This window comes from Balaenoptera physalus (genome assembly GCF_965194825.1).
Source record: "Balaenoptera physalus genome assembly, chromosome: X".
Lineage (NCBI taxonomy): Eukaryota > Metazoa > Chordata > Mammalia > Artiodactyla > Balaenopteridae > Balaenoptera > Balaenoptera physalus.
The window spans coordinates 121,491,285-121,507,064 of record NC_138903.1 but is presented as its reverse complement, the minus strand read 5'-3'; the positions used below and the strand labels follow the sequence as shown (position 1 = coordinate 121,507,064).

The 15,780-nt window shown below is 35.9% G+C and overlaps 1 protein-coding gene across 11 annotated transcripts in view; it reads left to right on the top strand.

The window, feature by feature from the left end:
• The window catches only part of ATP11C (ATPase phospholipid transporting 11C (ATP11C blood group)), a 172,983-nt gene that overhangs the window by 72,985 nt on the left and 84,218 nt on the right, over positions 1-15,780 (top strand). For 9 of the 11 annotated variants that reach the window (XM_082445251.1, XM_082445248.1, XM_082445243.1 and 6 more), the window contains 4 exons: positions 5,338-5,457; positions 12,695-12,784; positions 13,557-13,637; positions 15,464-15,571. In XM_082445251.1, the coding sequence (XP_082301377.1) occupies positions 5,338-5,457; positions 12,695-12,784; positions 13,557-13,637; positions 15,464-15,571 (399 nt within the window). The remainder of the gene's footprint in view (positions 1-5,337; positions 5,458-12,694; positions 12,785-13,556; positions 13,638-15,463; positions 15,572-15,780) is intronic. The other 2 variants (XM_082445244.1, XM_082445249.1) reach the window with 1 other exon arrangement.

The window sequence follows — 15,780 nt, the reverse complement described above, 5'->3', positions numbered from 1 at the left end:
AAATCAGAAAAGTACAGTTTTTAAGACTCGTTTTAGAGTTATGACTGTAAATTACACATGAAGATTATTCTTCTTGGCTTGTTATAATGGGATGGGCTTAGAAACCTCAGCAATTTGACCACTGAATACATTATGGCAATTTTAACCAGGAAGCTTAATACACCAGAAATGTTGCCTGGCACTGTAGTGCTCTCCTCTCTGCACCCCGCCTTCCAACCTTAGTACAGAAATGCTGAAATTTTGATGAAATGCTCTTTCTTTCAATTTTGAGTTCTTTTGGCCTTTTAAAGACTGATTATAATGTTCAAAAATACTAGTGCTTCAGAGAAGAAAATAGCTTTGGGGCTGGGATGTGGAGAACAGTTTTAAATCATTGCCAAGTGTTCAGATTATTAATAAGGATTTTTTGTTCATTTTTGAGCAAATATAGTCGTCCCTCAGTATCTGCAGGGGATTGATTTCAGGACCCTCTGCAGATGTTTGAGTCCTATAAAACAGCATAGTATTTGCATATAACCTATGCATATCCTCCATATACTTTAAATCATCTCTAGATTACTTATAATACCTAGTATAATGTAAATGCTATGTAAGTAGTTTTTAGGTGCACGACAAATTCAAGTTTTGCTTTTTGGAATTTCTGGATCTCCCCCCACCCCCAAAATATTTTCAATCTGAAGTTGCTTGAATCCACAGATGTGGAACCCACCGATAAGGAGAGCTGTCCTCTTACTTGCTTTAGTCACTCACAAAGAGCAGTCTGATGATTAATAAAAGTAATGCTGTGATTGTTGGAGATGACATCGATGATTATTTGCTGTAACCCGAGTAGCTTTGCATGTTTTCAGGGCCTGTAATTTTCATTATCATTGATCTGAATAATTGATGGGTATTAGCCACATGCAAAATGAGTACTGAAGGAGAATCTCATTTTGTGAGCAGCTTAAAATGGTCAGAGGGGTTGCTATTTGATGGTTATTTGTATTTTTTTATCCTTTGAAAAGCCAATTATTTAAACTACTTTAATTAAAAAGTGTAGGATTGTGGCTGGTGTACTAAAAACTTGTAGGATGTTAGTTAAGGTCAATCATTAATTCAAAGAGAGAGGTTCTGTAGCAGTCATTCTCAGCCCTGGCTACAAATTAGAATTGTCACCTGGGGAGCTTTGAGAAAAATTAAATTAAATACTAAATAAAAGACCCAGCCATTGGTCTCATGTTTAAAGACAACGTGTGACCAGACTTAAGAACCACTGATCTATGACTAAGTGATAAATTTAAGTCTGCCAACACCTGGAATGGATGGAGAGGTGAGCTCCGTTTCAGAACCTGTGCCAGCTTTCATAATGACAGTCTTGTATTAAGGTCTCAATTTTCCCTCAGTTCTTTTTGAGTCACTAGTCTATAGGCCATCAAGAAATGAATTATAATTCCAGCAGCTTTCTTTGTTTATGACTAGCGAAGGCATAGGATTTTAAGATGGTACTAGTTGACCATTCTGTTTAATTCTTATGATGCATAGAAGCTTTTACTTTCTATTTAAATGTTTTTATGTGTAATACATTTTCCTTATAATACTGTAAAATCCTTATTGTCCTGACTACTGTACCACTTATGAAATGTGATGCTGGGCAAGCTGCAAAAACTCTCTGTGCTTCCACTTTGGCTGCTGTTTATTTTTTTCTTTGCTGTTATCTGGGGCATGGGTATAATAAGAGTATCTACCTCATAGGGTAGCTGTAAGGATGTCTTGAGATACTGCGTATTAACCACTTAGAACACAAAATCAGTTCTCAGTAAATGTTAGCTGACATCATCGACGATTTTATTTCCCATTGGACCTAGCAAACTATCCATAAATGGTTCCTAAATAACTTAATGAGTTATCAAATCTATGCTATGACTCTTGTGTAAATAAACTACTTCTTAGAAAGTTTCTCGAAAAATATATTGCCTCAGATTAGCAGATGCAAACTGTTATATACAGAATGGATAAACAAGGTCCTACTGTATAGTACAGGGAACTATATTCAATATCCTCTGATAAGCCATAATGGAAAAGAATATGAAAAAGAATGTATATATATGCATAACTGAATCACTTTGCTGTACAGCAGAAATTAACACAACATTGTAAATCAACTATACTTCAGTAAAGTAAATTAAGAAAAAAAAGATGGTACTAGTTGAATAACAGTACCATTTTACTCTGGTTTTTATTGAGAGACTATGTTTTGGTATAAATTACTTTTTTAAAAAAACAATATTCAGTTTATAGTATGGAGGTATAATTCAAGAGTACAAAAGGGTGATTTTTATCATGAAGAAGAAAATTAAATTGATTTCTCTGTTAATTCATATACTGTAAATACACTTTTAAATATTTTTCCACCCTTTTAATTGTAGTGTATGCTGTATCATTAAAATAGAATTGTTGCTAGCACATTTCAGTTTTAATAAATGCTGTTCCTAAGAACATTTGCATGGGAAGCACTTCAACACAGGATGGACTCCTAATGAATTAAAATTCATTATGAGGTGGCAGGAATCATACACTCCCACTCCAGACTACACTGTGTGCCATCCAAGTGGGAATTTTTTTTTTTAATAATTCGAACTTGGAGTTCCTCTCCCTTGGCTAAGGCACCTATATTATTCAAAATCACAGGAACTAAAACCACTGTTTTAACACTCTACATCGGCAGCAAGTGAAAAATTACGGTGAATTTACACGTGTTCAGCTTTGCCATTTTTATGTGAACCAAGGAACGTTATACGGTTGCAGTAAATGCTACCAGAAATTGCGGGTTCATCAGATTTTTAGGCCAAAACAGGCATTGAAAAGTCATCTATTTCACCCCACCCCACCCCCAGTCCTCAGACAGCTCCAAACCCAAACCCACCTGAGCTGAGGAGACTTTGCCCTTTTTTGAAAAATCCTCAGGAGTGGACATTTTACAACTTCTCTTGGGTTCCTATTTCCACATCTAACAATGATCACTGCTGAGATCTCCCATCCCCCTCTCCCCCTCGCCAAACCTGCACAGCAATTTCAATCCATTTTCTCCAATTTAATGGAGATAGAGGTCACTTAAGCCTTACTTGAAAGAGATCAGAGATAATATATGGGGGAAGGTCTTAGTAAAACTGTAAATGCTATGCAAATGCACGGAATTCATAAAAATATCATGTGCCTGAAAAATTGCTTTATGCTTGTTCCTTCCTTTTGTTCTTTGGAATGTTGTTATCTGCCACAGAAGAAAGTTGAAGACAATTCAGAATTGGGGAAGTGCTAGTTCAGTTTGGTTTTAAGTGGCCACTGTTAACTGAGGAGAACAATCTATATTGGCAGTGCAGGAAACATCCTGCTTCACTGATCTACCTCTTTTCCTCTTCCCTGTTTTCATTTGTTGAATGATCTGAGAACTGGCATGAAAGGTAGCTCTTCCTTATTTACTCTATAGCCACTTCTTGCTTGTGTGGAAAACTAAACAACCATGTGAATATTAAATTAAAGGATTTAAATTGTAGTGTGTGTATGGACTTGACAATTTCTGTACTTCAAATTGGTACATAATAGGTTCAGGTCTGTTGTAGAGACTACATTGGGACCGTAACTTGCAACAGAAAGCTAGGGTAGGGGAAGCAGAATAAAGTATACTTTTAAGCAGGTGTATTCACTTTCAGTTTACTTTTTGCAAAAAAGATATCATGGAAAATTTAGTGCTCTTATCAGTAAGCTGCGTCAGACCATGTATATTACAGTTGCAAACAAAGTCAGTCCCTGAATCAAAATGTATATAGTTACCATTCTGGTAAAGGTATTGTTTACTGGTTTCCAGGAACTGTTTGAAAATTTACCTGTTAATCACTGACCCTTAGCATGCAAAGGACCTGGTACAATCAGTTGTTCTAATGCCCTGTCTTGGGGCAGGGAGGTAAATAGCTAAGTTGTCCAGCATTGATAACTTACTGACTTTTTCCAGATTGCCATAGATTGAATGCTCCCTTAGCACATGCCAGGGTGGATTTCCAGAAGTTATCCTTTATATACAGGCTAAATCTCTCCTACTTCAATTTATCTCAGTTACTTTTCCATTGATTCCCTATGGATTTTGGAGGCAATACCCCACTAAATAATTATTTAATAAGCTTAAAATGAAAATGATGAGGCAAGAGGTCTTATCTGTATTTTAGGGTAATTCTTGTTCTTTTAATCTGAAAAATTATTTTCCCTATATCTATGTGAGGTACAAAAATTCAGACTGGAATACATCCAAACATAGTCATTTGGAGAACTTTGCAACCTCTAAGTAGTCTTGCTTAAAATGATTATTTTGGGAGTAGAGAGTAGTTGTATCTTTGACCTTTAAATAGATCATTGAAGGGAAATCTTTGTGGCTACATACTTTAAAACATTTTAGGTTGGAAATTATAATTATCTTTTTTTAAAAAAATAATGGAAATATATAAGTGGATATTGGTTTTTATCATACTTCCTTTTACTTAAAAAAATGGTTGTCTCAAACATGATAAAATAGTACCATCAAAAGAGACTATCCCAGATTTATATAAGAAGGTATATTATCCTGATTTAAGATAAGAAAACAGTGAAGCCTCAGTGAAATAAAAGGGTGAGGTAAAAATGGAGCTCAACCTTGCGACTTCTAGATTCAATGAACCTCTTTTTTAAAAATATAAAAGGGGCATTAGAGCTGTATTGTGTGAAATGGGACTTTTTGACAGTAGGCTCTGAGAGATCACAAAAGAATGTCTTTCTTTGTAAAGCCAAAGAATTACAACTTTTCTTTGTAGAAATAGTTGATCATTCCATTCATAGAGGCAGCCATTCTATTCAGTATATTCCTGTGTATTTATAAGCAATTATTTTGTGTTTAGAGCATTCTGCTGTCTAGTAAGGAAATTGACAAAGGTTGTCCTCAATAGTTGTTGTATAATAAAATAAATATTCCCAATCTGACCTTTCCTAAGTTAGTATGTTGCTGGGATAGTGATGGTTGAGACTCTGTGGATGAAAGAAAAATGACTGGCAGTAAAAATACTGTTTCTCTAGGATACTTACTTCAATTTAAACATTTAGAATTGCAATGTTGGCCTCAGAGCAGTTGGCTCAAACAAAACTTTTACTAATAATCTTCACTAAGTCAGCAACTAAGAGCTTAGTGGAGTTTGAATTTCCTAACAAGGTTTTCTCCTCTCCCCCTACTACTCTCTCTCTCTAGACAATAGCCAAACATGTTAAGACAAGAATTCTGAGCTTGGTAGAAGCATGGAGAAATGTGATGAAAAACTGACTTTTCCTCTTTCTCTTGGTCAGTGTGCTGGAGAAGAGAAACGAGTTGGTACACGCACAGTATTTGTTGGCAATCATCCAGTTTCAGAAACAGAAGCATACATTGCACAAAAATTTTGTGATAATAGAATAGTCTCATCTAAGGTAAGTTGTTTTTTAACTCAATAGATGTTCATATAGTGAGCCAGATAATACTTATTTTTATATTTGCTGGAAGCTGGTACATTTATATATGCATACCTGGATGTGCACTTATACCAATCATAGACGAACTGTGGTAATTATTCCACCAAAAGGCAGTTTTTTTAAAAGCATCTCTTTGTCTTGTTACAGCTGAAAGATCATTTACTTGCCCTCCACTATGATTCACATTGCCTGTTGATTATATGTATGACTTTAAGTCTTAAAGTGTGCTAAAAGTGGAATTATTTACTTGCCCAGAGCTTTCTGAATTGCCCTTAAGTAGACAGACTGGGTTGTAAATAATTTACATTCTTCTGGAGGGTGTTATCTTAGAATGACATTTGTGTCTCTTTCTATTCCATTGCAGAGCTTCTCAAGTACACTCCTGGGTCCTAACGGGTACATTCTGTTCTGTACACTGCTTAAACAGTTAAGGGTTCAATCACTGTAGCTGTGTTACCATTTGAATAATCATCTTACTTTAGCACTGTGTAATACTAAAAGGAGTGGCCTGAAAGTCTGAAGACCTGTTTAAATCCTGGCCTGATCATTTACTAGCTGTGCGACTTTGGCCAAATTAATCTCTCAGTCTGAATGTCCTCATTAGTGAAATAGAGCTTATGTGATAGCATCCTTTATAGATCCTAGTACCCAGTAGTCATCATTCTACAAGTATTAGTTTGCTTATCTTTATCTTTACCTTTGACTGACTAGGTTAGGTGCTAGGTGCTAGATTGCTGGCCCACTGCTATCTCTTATAGCATGGCACAGATCTTGATAATTTTCCTCACTTCCTAATGCAACTTGGTAAGGTAGATCTCACATGTTGGTGACAGTTGGTTCACTGCATGTTGGCAAACAGCGAGGACCTGAAACACAAAATTATGCCCTTCCTTTGCAAACTTAACATTTTGGTTTTCAAACGTACATGTGATTTCTCTTTGGGTAGTGATTATAATACAGACACGGGGAGGGGGAAGGGTAAACTGGGACAAAGTGAGAGAGTTGTATGGGCATATATACACTACCAAATGTAAAATAGATAGCTAGTGGGAAGCAGCCGCATAGCACAGGGAGATCAGCTCGGTGCTTTGTGACCACCTAGAGGAGTGGGATAGGGAGGGTGGGAGGGAGACGCAAGAGGGAGGAGACATGGGGATATATGTATATGTATAGCTGATTCACTTTGTTATAAAGCAGAAACTAACACACCATTGTAAAGCAATTATACTCCAATAAAGATGTTAAAAAAAATACAGACAGATTATGCTTAGCTGGGAGAGTAACATGTAAAATGCGGACAGAATGAATGAAAACTATATTGCTTAATGAGCAGATCTATTGGGCTATAGAACACTGAGTGTATTTGGATAAAATGTCTGTTTCCTGTTAATCTTTAACCTTATGGCAGAAATTTGTCCTCAGCTAGAAGTTTCCATACCTGTGCCCAAGATAGTGAATAGTTCTTTCACTGAAAATTGTGACTCACCCTGTAGTATTCAAGAAAACAATCAATAGTAGTCCTTTGGCTCAGAATCATAGACTTATAGAACTGAAACATCATAAGAGATCCTCTTGTTCAACTCGCTGATTTTACAGATGGAGAAAGCAAACCCACAGAAATTAAGTTAGTGACATGGTCACGAAGCAGAGTTAGTGATAAAGCCAGGGGCAGAACTGCTTTATAAGGTCTAGTGGCTCTGAATAAAGAGTTGTTTTCACATCGTTTTGCAATTTGGGCTCCTCCCTCAGTTTTCTCTCTCCTTTTGTATCAAGTGAAATATAAAATACTTTCTAGGGGATTATTGTTTCCTATAGTGTTTTATGGGGAAGATGGTAAAGTGACACACCGATAGTAAAGTGACTTTTCACTGAACTAGTGATAATTGATTTGTTGTAATATACCATGAATTTTTACATATTAAAAGAACATATAAGACTCAGTTAATTCTCAACTCTTTTTGTTTAATAGAGTATTTAATAGAATAGAATATTTTTCATATTTTATTTAACTTCAGTTTTGCCAATACACAAAACAATGCAATAGGATATTTTTTTAAATAGTCGGGAATTCATGGGCAAATATAAATTATTTCTAAACAGATCTGCCTATACAGTATATATGTATGTGTTTTAGAAACCAGAATAAAGAAGTGAACGTTTCTACATTGATCGACTAACACATCTCTTTTTTCTCTGTAAATATTTTATATTTACAGTTTGTCTAGTTAACTGCGTATTAACTGATCTATTTTTCGTAACAGCTCTAGAGCAGAAAAAGAGGAATTGACAGTATACTAACTTCACAAAAAGAATGAAATTTTAGTACAATAAATAGTTATAAGAAAACAGTGTATAGTGTAGTGGTAAAGAGCTTCACCCTTACAGACAGAAGACCTGGGTTTGAAGTTAAAGTGAGTCATGTAACCTTCCTGTGTCCCAATTTTCTTATCTGTAAAATGGGGGTATTAACTACTTAGCTCATAGGATTGTGATAAGACTGAAATAAAGTAATCCACAGAAAGCATTTAAGCACTGTGCCTGGCATGTAGTAACAACTCAGTAGATGGTAGCTGCTATTGTTATTTATGTTTCTGTGATTATTATTATTATTACTGCAGTCCTGAGCAGTACTCATGATTTCCTCAGTCTCCTGTGTTCAAATGTGTGGAGTGATCTCTCTTGAAAAGAGGCCTTCAGGTCCAGTCTGGAGAGAAAAAGAGTTTCATAATTTGACTTTGTCTTCCTCACATTGCCCTTTGGCTGATTGTATTTGCACCAGAATCTTTTAATTGAGGAAATGTGTAATTTATAGAATATGTTAGGTGCCTTCCAACTATGTAGCAAGTGTTGATTTCCTTTCTAAACCATTCAGTAATAAAAATAACTTTCTCTTAATTGGGTGCTTTTTGTTTGTTTGTCTACAAATGACATCAGTAATGTAATATCATTGGGAATAAGCCCTGTTAATACGAGGAACACTGAAGATAAACACTTTGATAAAAATTTGTTTTTATTTACTTATAAAATTAGTGTCCTTTTCTTCTTTTGGGAACACAAACACTTTCTTTAGAAAAACTTGCTCTCTTTGGCCTTCCTACTTTAGAACACTCTGCAGGGACTTTGGGAATCATCAGAATTTTATAGCTGGTACAAAACTTGGAAATCCCCTTCTGTAGCAAAAGGAGCTAGATCTTTAAGATCTTTAGCTTCCATCTTATTTCTCTGTTCTACATTTTTTTTCCTTTAAAAATCCTGAGCCTCATCTTGAAGGCCCTTCAGTGGGATAAGAATCAGGGAGCTCCACCTAGCTCTTTGAAGCTATGCCCAAGGTTAAACTTACTCCTATGTGAAAGAATGTCTTAAAGTTTCAAGCCTAAAATTACACTAGCATTTTCCCTCATTTTAAAAGTCAGAACCATCAGTAGAATTTATTAGACATGTCTTTGCATCTTATCGAACTCCCTGAAGGTGCCTTTTTAGCTAAAGTTACTAAATCCTAATGCAGTACTGTCTTGGTAACTCCTTTTGCTGTTCTAAATTTATGCTAGAAAGAGTGATACTTTAAAAATGAGAAAGTTCTGCTTGACATCGGTAATGAAAATGGAAGTAGACTGCTGTGATGCTCAAAATTGGATTTAATGCCTACATCAAGGAGAGTTGATAATAAAGTGGATACAGTCATTTAGCAAAGTGAACAGTTATTCAAGCTACAGCTCTGCTTATTTACAACTGGGTGCTTATTTACAACTAATCTTCAAGTTTAGTGATTTTGTTCCATCACATCCAAATCCCAGTAGTTAGAAAAGTCAGTGCTCCTTCTGCTAGCCCCTTCACAACTGGTTGTTAACTTTGTTATTTTAAATAGTTACTACTTCGTTTTTTAGCTGCTCCCCTGTTTTCTCGTGATACACAGAAATATTACAACAAGTTATTTGGAGCTTTAGCTTCCCCATCAGCATTTTTAAGGCTAAATTGGAAAATTTTTGGATTTTGGGTACAAACAAGTAATGTTCTAAAGCCTCCTTTTGTTTAAATTTTTCAATTTAAGACTTTCAAAACTGAGGTTCATTTCATACTCCCTCCTTTAAATTAGGAAAGTTATTTATCAAAGTTATATGGTTTTGATTTCAAATTAAATTAGGTGATAGATGTGTGAGGGGGTGACCCACAGTTTTTTCACATCAGAGGCCACATTTGTGTACCAATTATTTAATTCACTATAGAGAAGATGAAAAAATGCATTGCATATACTTGGAAAGCTGGCATTTTTCTGTAGAAACTTTTAAAGCATGTTCTAAATGTCACGGTTGCTTTTTAAGTTTATGGTTGCACATTAAGATAGTATAGAAATCCACTTACTGACATCTCTGAGCAAGAACTGACTTATAACCAAAAAAAAGTCTCCATTTTCATCATTGTGTATGAAACAAATGCTGTAAACATCTTATTCCTGTGAGTTAACATTGTTTTTGGTTTGTAGCAACTGACTAAGTCTGAGAGTCCACTTTTTAGGTAAACAAGTCAATTTGAACTGGGTAACTTGGTATTAATGTGGCTTTAATTCAATTTCAGTTTTAATTAGAAAACTCTTTTCTTAGTCTGCATCTAGACTAAAGTTCATTCTTTATCTCACAAACAGTGGGAAATAAATGAAGCTTTTAGGCAGGGAGAGGTCATGTGAACAGAACCAAAATTTTGAAAAGGTCATTCTCATTGGTTTGTGGAAAATGGAATGGAAGGGAACAAAAGTGGAGGCAAGGAGTCCATTTAGGAGGCCAGTGCAGTAATCCAGGTAAGAGATGATGGCTTGGACAACGGTGGTAGCAAATACGGAAAGATGTCCCAGAGATATATAGGAAGCAAAAATAGCAGGACTGGTAAGGAATTTCTTGTAACCGGTGGTTAAAGGTGTCTTCCAAGTATCTGAATAACATGGCTGAGTAGACGTTCTTGTCATTCACTGAAATAGGACATCCTGAAAGAGAACTAGATTTGAGGAACAGAGAGAGGATCATGGGTTCAATCTCCTTTTACATGGCTCTGTGCCTTCTTGCATTGGGTTCTTTACCACGTAATAAACTCCCTCTAATCTTTCAAGGCTCAGTTCAGAAGTCACCTGCTCTTTGAAGCCTTCTCAAGCTTCTCCTGGGTAGGAAAAAAATCATAACTTCTACTGTATCCCCATAGCATTTTGCTCATGCTAGTTTTATAACATTTACCACATTAAATTGAGTGAATACATGATTGTCTTTTTGACTATAACATAAATTCCTTCTGGGTAGAAAAGCCATATCTTGATCTTTATTGCACCTGCTAAAATCTTTGTTATCTGGACCACTGCCTGGCACACAGTAGGTGCTTGCTGAATTGAACTGAAATGCACTGCACACCAAGTGGGATGACTCTTGTGAGCATAATCTAGTTCTAGTTTTACTCGAAAACTGCATTGAAATAATGTATGCTATATTGCATTTGTATTATAATAAAGAGATGAGAGGTTGAATTTGCTTTTTAGTTAGAGCAGTGGAGGAAATAGCCAAAACACAGGTTTTAATCAAAATTTCTTGTATGCCTTCTACATGCTGAACACTGTTGTAGGTACAGAAGGGAAGTGATCTTATGATATGTATGATATGCTCCCTGACCTCTTAGCAGTTCATGACCTGATATAGGAAAGAAGAGGGCATGTTGCAATAGTTTCCTATAAAGAGAATAACCAGAGTTCCTCAAGGAAGCAGGTCCTTTAGTGAAACACAGGTAAACAAACAGTGGGGGCCTGGAAACAGCAACAAAAAATGTTCTCTTTCAATGTGTTAACACCCCACAGAGGACTCTAACAGTCCCTAATGTTTGTTTGTTTAATTAAAAACCCTTTACTTAAGGAACAGAAGGTCAACAAGCTAGAAGCTCAGCTATTAGCCTGTTGTTGGAGTTTAGTTTGTTGTTTTAGAAAATTGACCTTCAGTTATCGGGACAGTTAAGTGCTGATCTGAACTACGGCTGCTTCAAAGTGACTGGATCTGTGGTTTTGATCCCTTTTATTTTTGGTCACAAGCTGCCTTGGGAATCTGAAAACTGTGGACTCTCTTCTCCCAAGTGATACACATCCACACACAATTATGCACTTCATTTTGAATGGGCTTCCCTGAGGCACTTCTGTGAACCCTGGGGGAAGAACCTTCTAGGTTAGCGGAACCTTGAGCCCATACACCTTTTAAAGAGAGGTTAGTAGTAAATCCCCATCTGTCGTATCATGCTCTACAACTTTGGCTTTTTCAGTCACCTTACCTAATATAATGGACATTTTCTCACATATGGAGACCAAGTATAAATTTAGATCTTTAGGTTAAGAAACATTTCTTTCTTTCTGGTTTCTGGTCTTCTTTATTAAGACATCTAGAAAATCCAACTACTGGTGACTTTAAAATTACCTAGTCCTTGAGCTTAAGGTATCAGTGAGAAGGTCTTTGTGATTTGACAGATGGCCCAAGAGTTTTCTCCACCTGCCCATGTACAATTTAGCATTGAAACCTTTACCTATTACCAGTTACCAAAGCGCAGGGTGGTGTGTTGTTGATTAAAATGAAAGCCCTCTATGACCCAAGGTTATGTGTACACCTCAGCTGTCACAGAGGTGGGAAGCGGTGATAGGGACAGAATTATACTTGTGATGATGATCAAGATTCCAGAGGTTAGCTCAGCCAAAGGAATTAATTAAATTAGTACATTCACTCATCCAACTAATTTATTGTCTACTTTATGTCAGGCATTGTGCTAGGTGTTGGAGAAAAAGTAATAAAAAGACAGATGAGGTCTGCCCTTATAGATCTCATTGCCTATTGAGGGAGGAACTTTAATTAAATTATGCACACATATAATTATTCACTGAAACGAGTGTTATCAGAGAAGTATAGGATGATATGAGAGCAGATAACAGGGAACCTAATTTAGATCGGGTCGGGGAAAGCAAAGCTGTGGGACTAGATGGCCCAATTGGAATGCTCCAAGTGAAAACTTCACTCCTGAAAAGAATGTTTATACACTCTACTTCTAAGTACACGCTTATTCATATGTATGAGGTTTGGGTTTTAACGTGCTTTCAAAGTGTTGTGATAATTTGGAATCATGAGTCATTATCATTAGTATTTTTCAAGTTTCCTTTCTAATAATCTTTTTTTTTCTTCTCCCCTTACAGTATACACTTTGGAATTTCCTCCCAAAGAATCTGTTTGAACAGTTTAGAAGAATTGCAAATTTTTATTTTCTCATCATTTTCCTTGTACAGGTAAGAGCTCCATTAGAAACTTAATTTCCTTAACCAAGTTTCAATCCATTTCTAACCTTAAAATGCCCTGTGATTAAAAAGTTGTTTCAGGGCTTATTATAATAAGACTTGTTAAAGTACTAATATTATATTTTAAGATACATATGATTTTACATATTTCTAAAGTAGCTCTTTTACTAGAAAACTCTAGTAAAACATCTAGACTAGTCTGCATCTCATACCACATGCTCTCTTGCCGCTGGCTTCCTTTATTTTCTTACAGGTGCCACATGCCCTCCTACCATAGAGACTTCCTATACACCCTTCACTGCACCTGGAAGGCCCTCCCTTCCATCTAGTTAACTTCTATTTACTCTTCAAATCTCAGTGTCTCACTTGTTTTAATGTCTGGTTTTCATTGTAAGCTGCCAGCTCTATGAGGGCAGGGACTTTTCTCCATCTTATTTAAAATAAAACAGCATCTCTAGAGCCTGGCTGATAATAGCACAGAGGCTGACAGAATGGTGCTCAACAAATAGATGGTAAAAGAATGGATGTATTTCAGTCAAGGGGCTAGTTCAAGCTGGGATGAAAACTAAGCCTAAATTTAGAACTATTTTCTTAAACTAACAGCTATATGGATTGCTTTTGTTTTAATGAAAGTTAACATTCACCCTGCTACCGGAATATGTTTTGTCTGCCTTTCTTTTCTGAAATGTTTGTAGCATGTAAGTGCTGCATATGAGTTAATGGCTTATTTTCATTTTACTTTCAATTTCATTTCTTTACCTAGGTCACAGTAGACACACCAACTAGCCCAGTTACCAGTGGACTTCCACTTTTCTTTGTTATAACTGTTACAGCCATCAAACAGGTAAATTTCTAATTTACAATTATAATTGCATTTCAGTGCTGTCTGATTTGAATTTCATTGTCAAAGGTTCTTTTTCACATTTATATAGAGTAGGTATCCTTGATGAATTTAGTTTATATTTGGTTCTTATTGAAAACACATGAAAATGATTGTAAGGTGCATCTTTAATTTCTTTGCTCCTTTCCTCCTATTTGTGTGTCTGTGGGGGCGGGGCGGAATATAACCCTAAAAGGAGAGTAAGTAGAAGGTGCAGCTCAGTGGGGAAGTGTGAGGTGAATTTTTAATGTGCATTACATTTTTCAATGTGCTATATCTGTCTGAAAAATTCCCATTCTTGTGGACTTTTTAAATTGCTGCCTATAGCAAAGAACTCAAGAGCATACTTGAGTTTCTTACTTTAATTCTGTTGTCTTTCCTGATGCTGCTGAAGGGGGTCGTGGGTAGAAGAGACTTTTATTCTTGTTTCTTGTCAAAGTTCATACCTGTCACGGTTTATGATAGTGCCTTCGAAAAATTCCAGATGAAATTGAAAATGGAAACAGGAAACTGGAGGTGAAGGGGTGGGTTAGCAATGTTTATCATGTAATCGGAGAGTCCATAGGACCTGACAGGTTACAAGGATACTTTTAGACAGTACTTATCAAAAGTACTTTAAAAAGTATCCCCCAAAACTTCCCAACTGTTTGCTTAACAATATTGGGAACATGGTTATCTTTCCTCTTGGGGTTATCTGGTCTTCTATCTTGCTTACCAGGAACTGCAAGAATATTTTATCAAGTGTTTGGTTGCTAAATAAAGACTTTTGGAATGTTATTTCCTTAGGCTGTTAGGATTATTTTCTTTAACATCATAGAATTTCTGGTTCCAAGAATAGCCTGTATGGTTTTCAAAAGCTCTTACTGATTCAGTTTACTCCCAGTACTAGTTCATGTTGGGGCCTTTCTTTCCTCACTGACATCACAGAAAGTACCATATGAAGTGATAGCCTAACATTGCCATAAAGAAGGACAGAAGAGGAATGAATATATAGCAGCTGAGAAAAAAAGGGGAAGGCGAGCAAGAGATTTTTCACACAGTTAGATTTGAAAAGGTACACTCATTATTATAAAGAAAAAAAGCAAAGTGATGTAAAAAAAGAAGGAGATCATGCTAAAACAAATGAACGTCCTCCATCCTTAGTTCTTTTGGCTTAAATTTACTCTAGACCAAAGGAAGCCCGAAGGAAAATGAACTCTGATTACTTCTAACTCTACAAAATGAACAACAATTTGTATTTTCTTTTGTCACCAAGTCAGTGGAGAAGTTTAACCGTCGTTCTCTAAAACAACAGTTTTAGATAGATACTGTTCCAAAATAATCCTCCTTGCCTTTTCTATTCTCTGTCCCTGGGGAGGAATTATATTTCCTCAGAGATGATCACTCCAACAGTCTACTGTACAAGAACATATTTAAGTGATTCGGTCTATAAGAAAATAAAACTTTTTTCAAATTAAAGAGTCGAAAAAATTAACATTAACTTGAATAAGAGCAGAATTAGAAAAATAAATCATAGTCCTTCACAATTGAAGAATGCCTGTGTTTTTATTAATACTTATCTATAGAATGCAGGAACCTTTTAATGCAATAAAGCTATAAGGGATATTTTGAAAGCATATCTTAGTTTTTGCTGCAAAAATTTACAGTGTTGTCTCCTTAGCATTCTGAGTTGAAATTAATAGTGTAAGTATAGATACCTGCTGGTGACTCATAGAGGGGGTTATAGAAATTTATTAACAATTTTACTTCATTATGTGAGCTTGATTATGTCCTTATTTTTATCCTTCTAGGGATATGAAGATTGGCTCAGGCACAGAGCTGACAATGAAGTCAACAAGAGCACTGTTTACATTATTGAAAATGCAAAGCGAGTGAGAAAAGAGAGTGAAAAAATCAAGGTATTGTTTTGTAGTTCATTCTTTTTTAAAATTACAGTAAGAACACATCATTTTAAAATGTACAATTCAGTGTCATTTCGTACATTCACAGTGCTGTGCAACCATCAACACTGTCTAGTTCCAGAACATTTTCATCACCCGGAAAGGGAAACCCCCATAGCCATTAAGTAGTCATGCTGCATTCCTCCCTCACCCAGGTCCTGGAAACC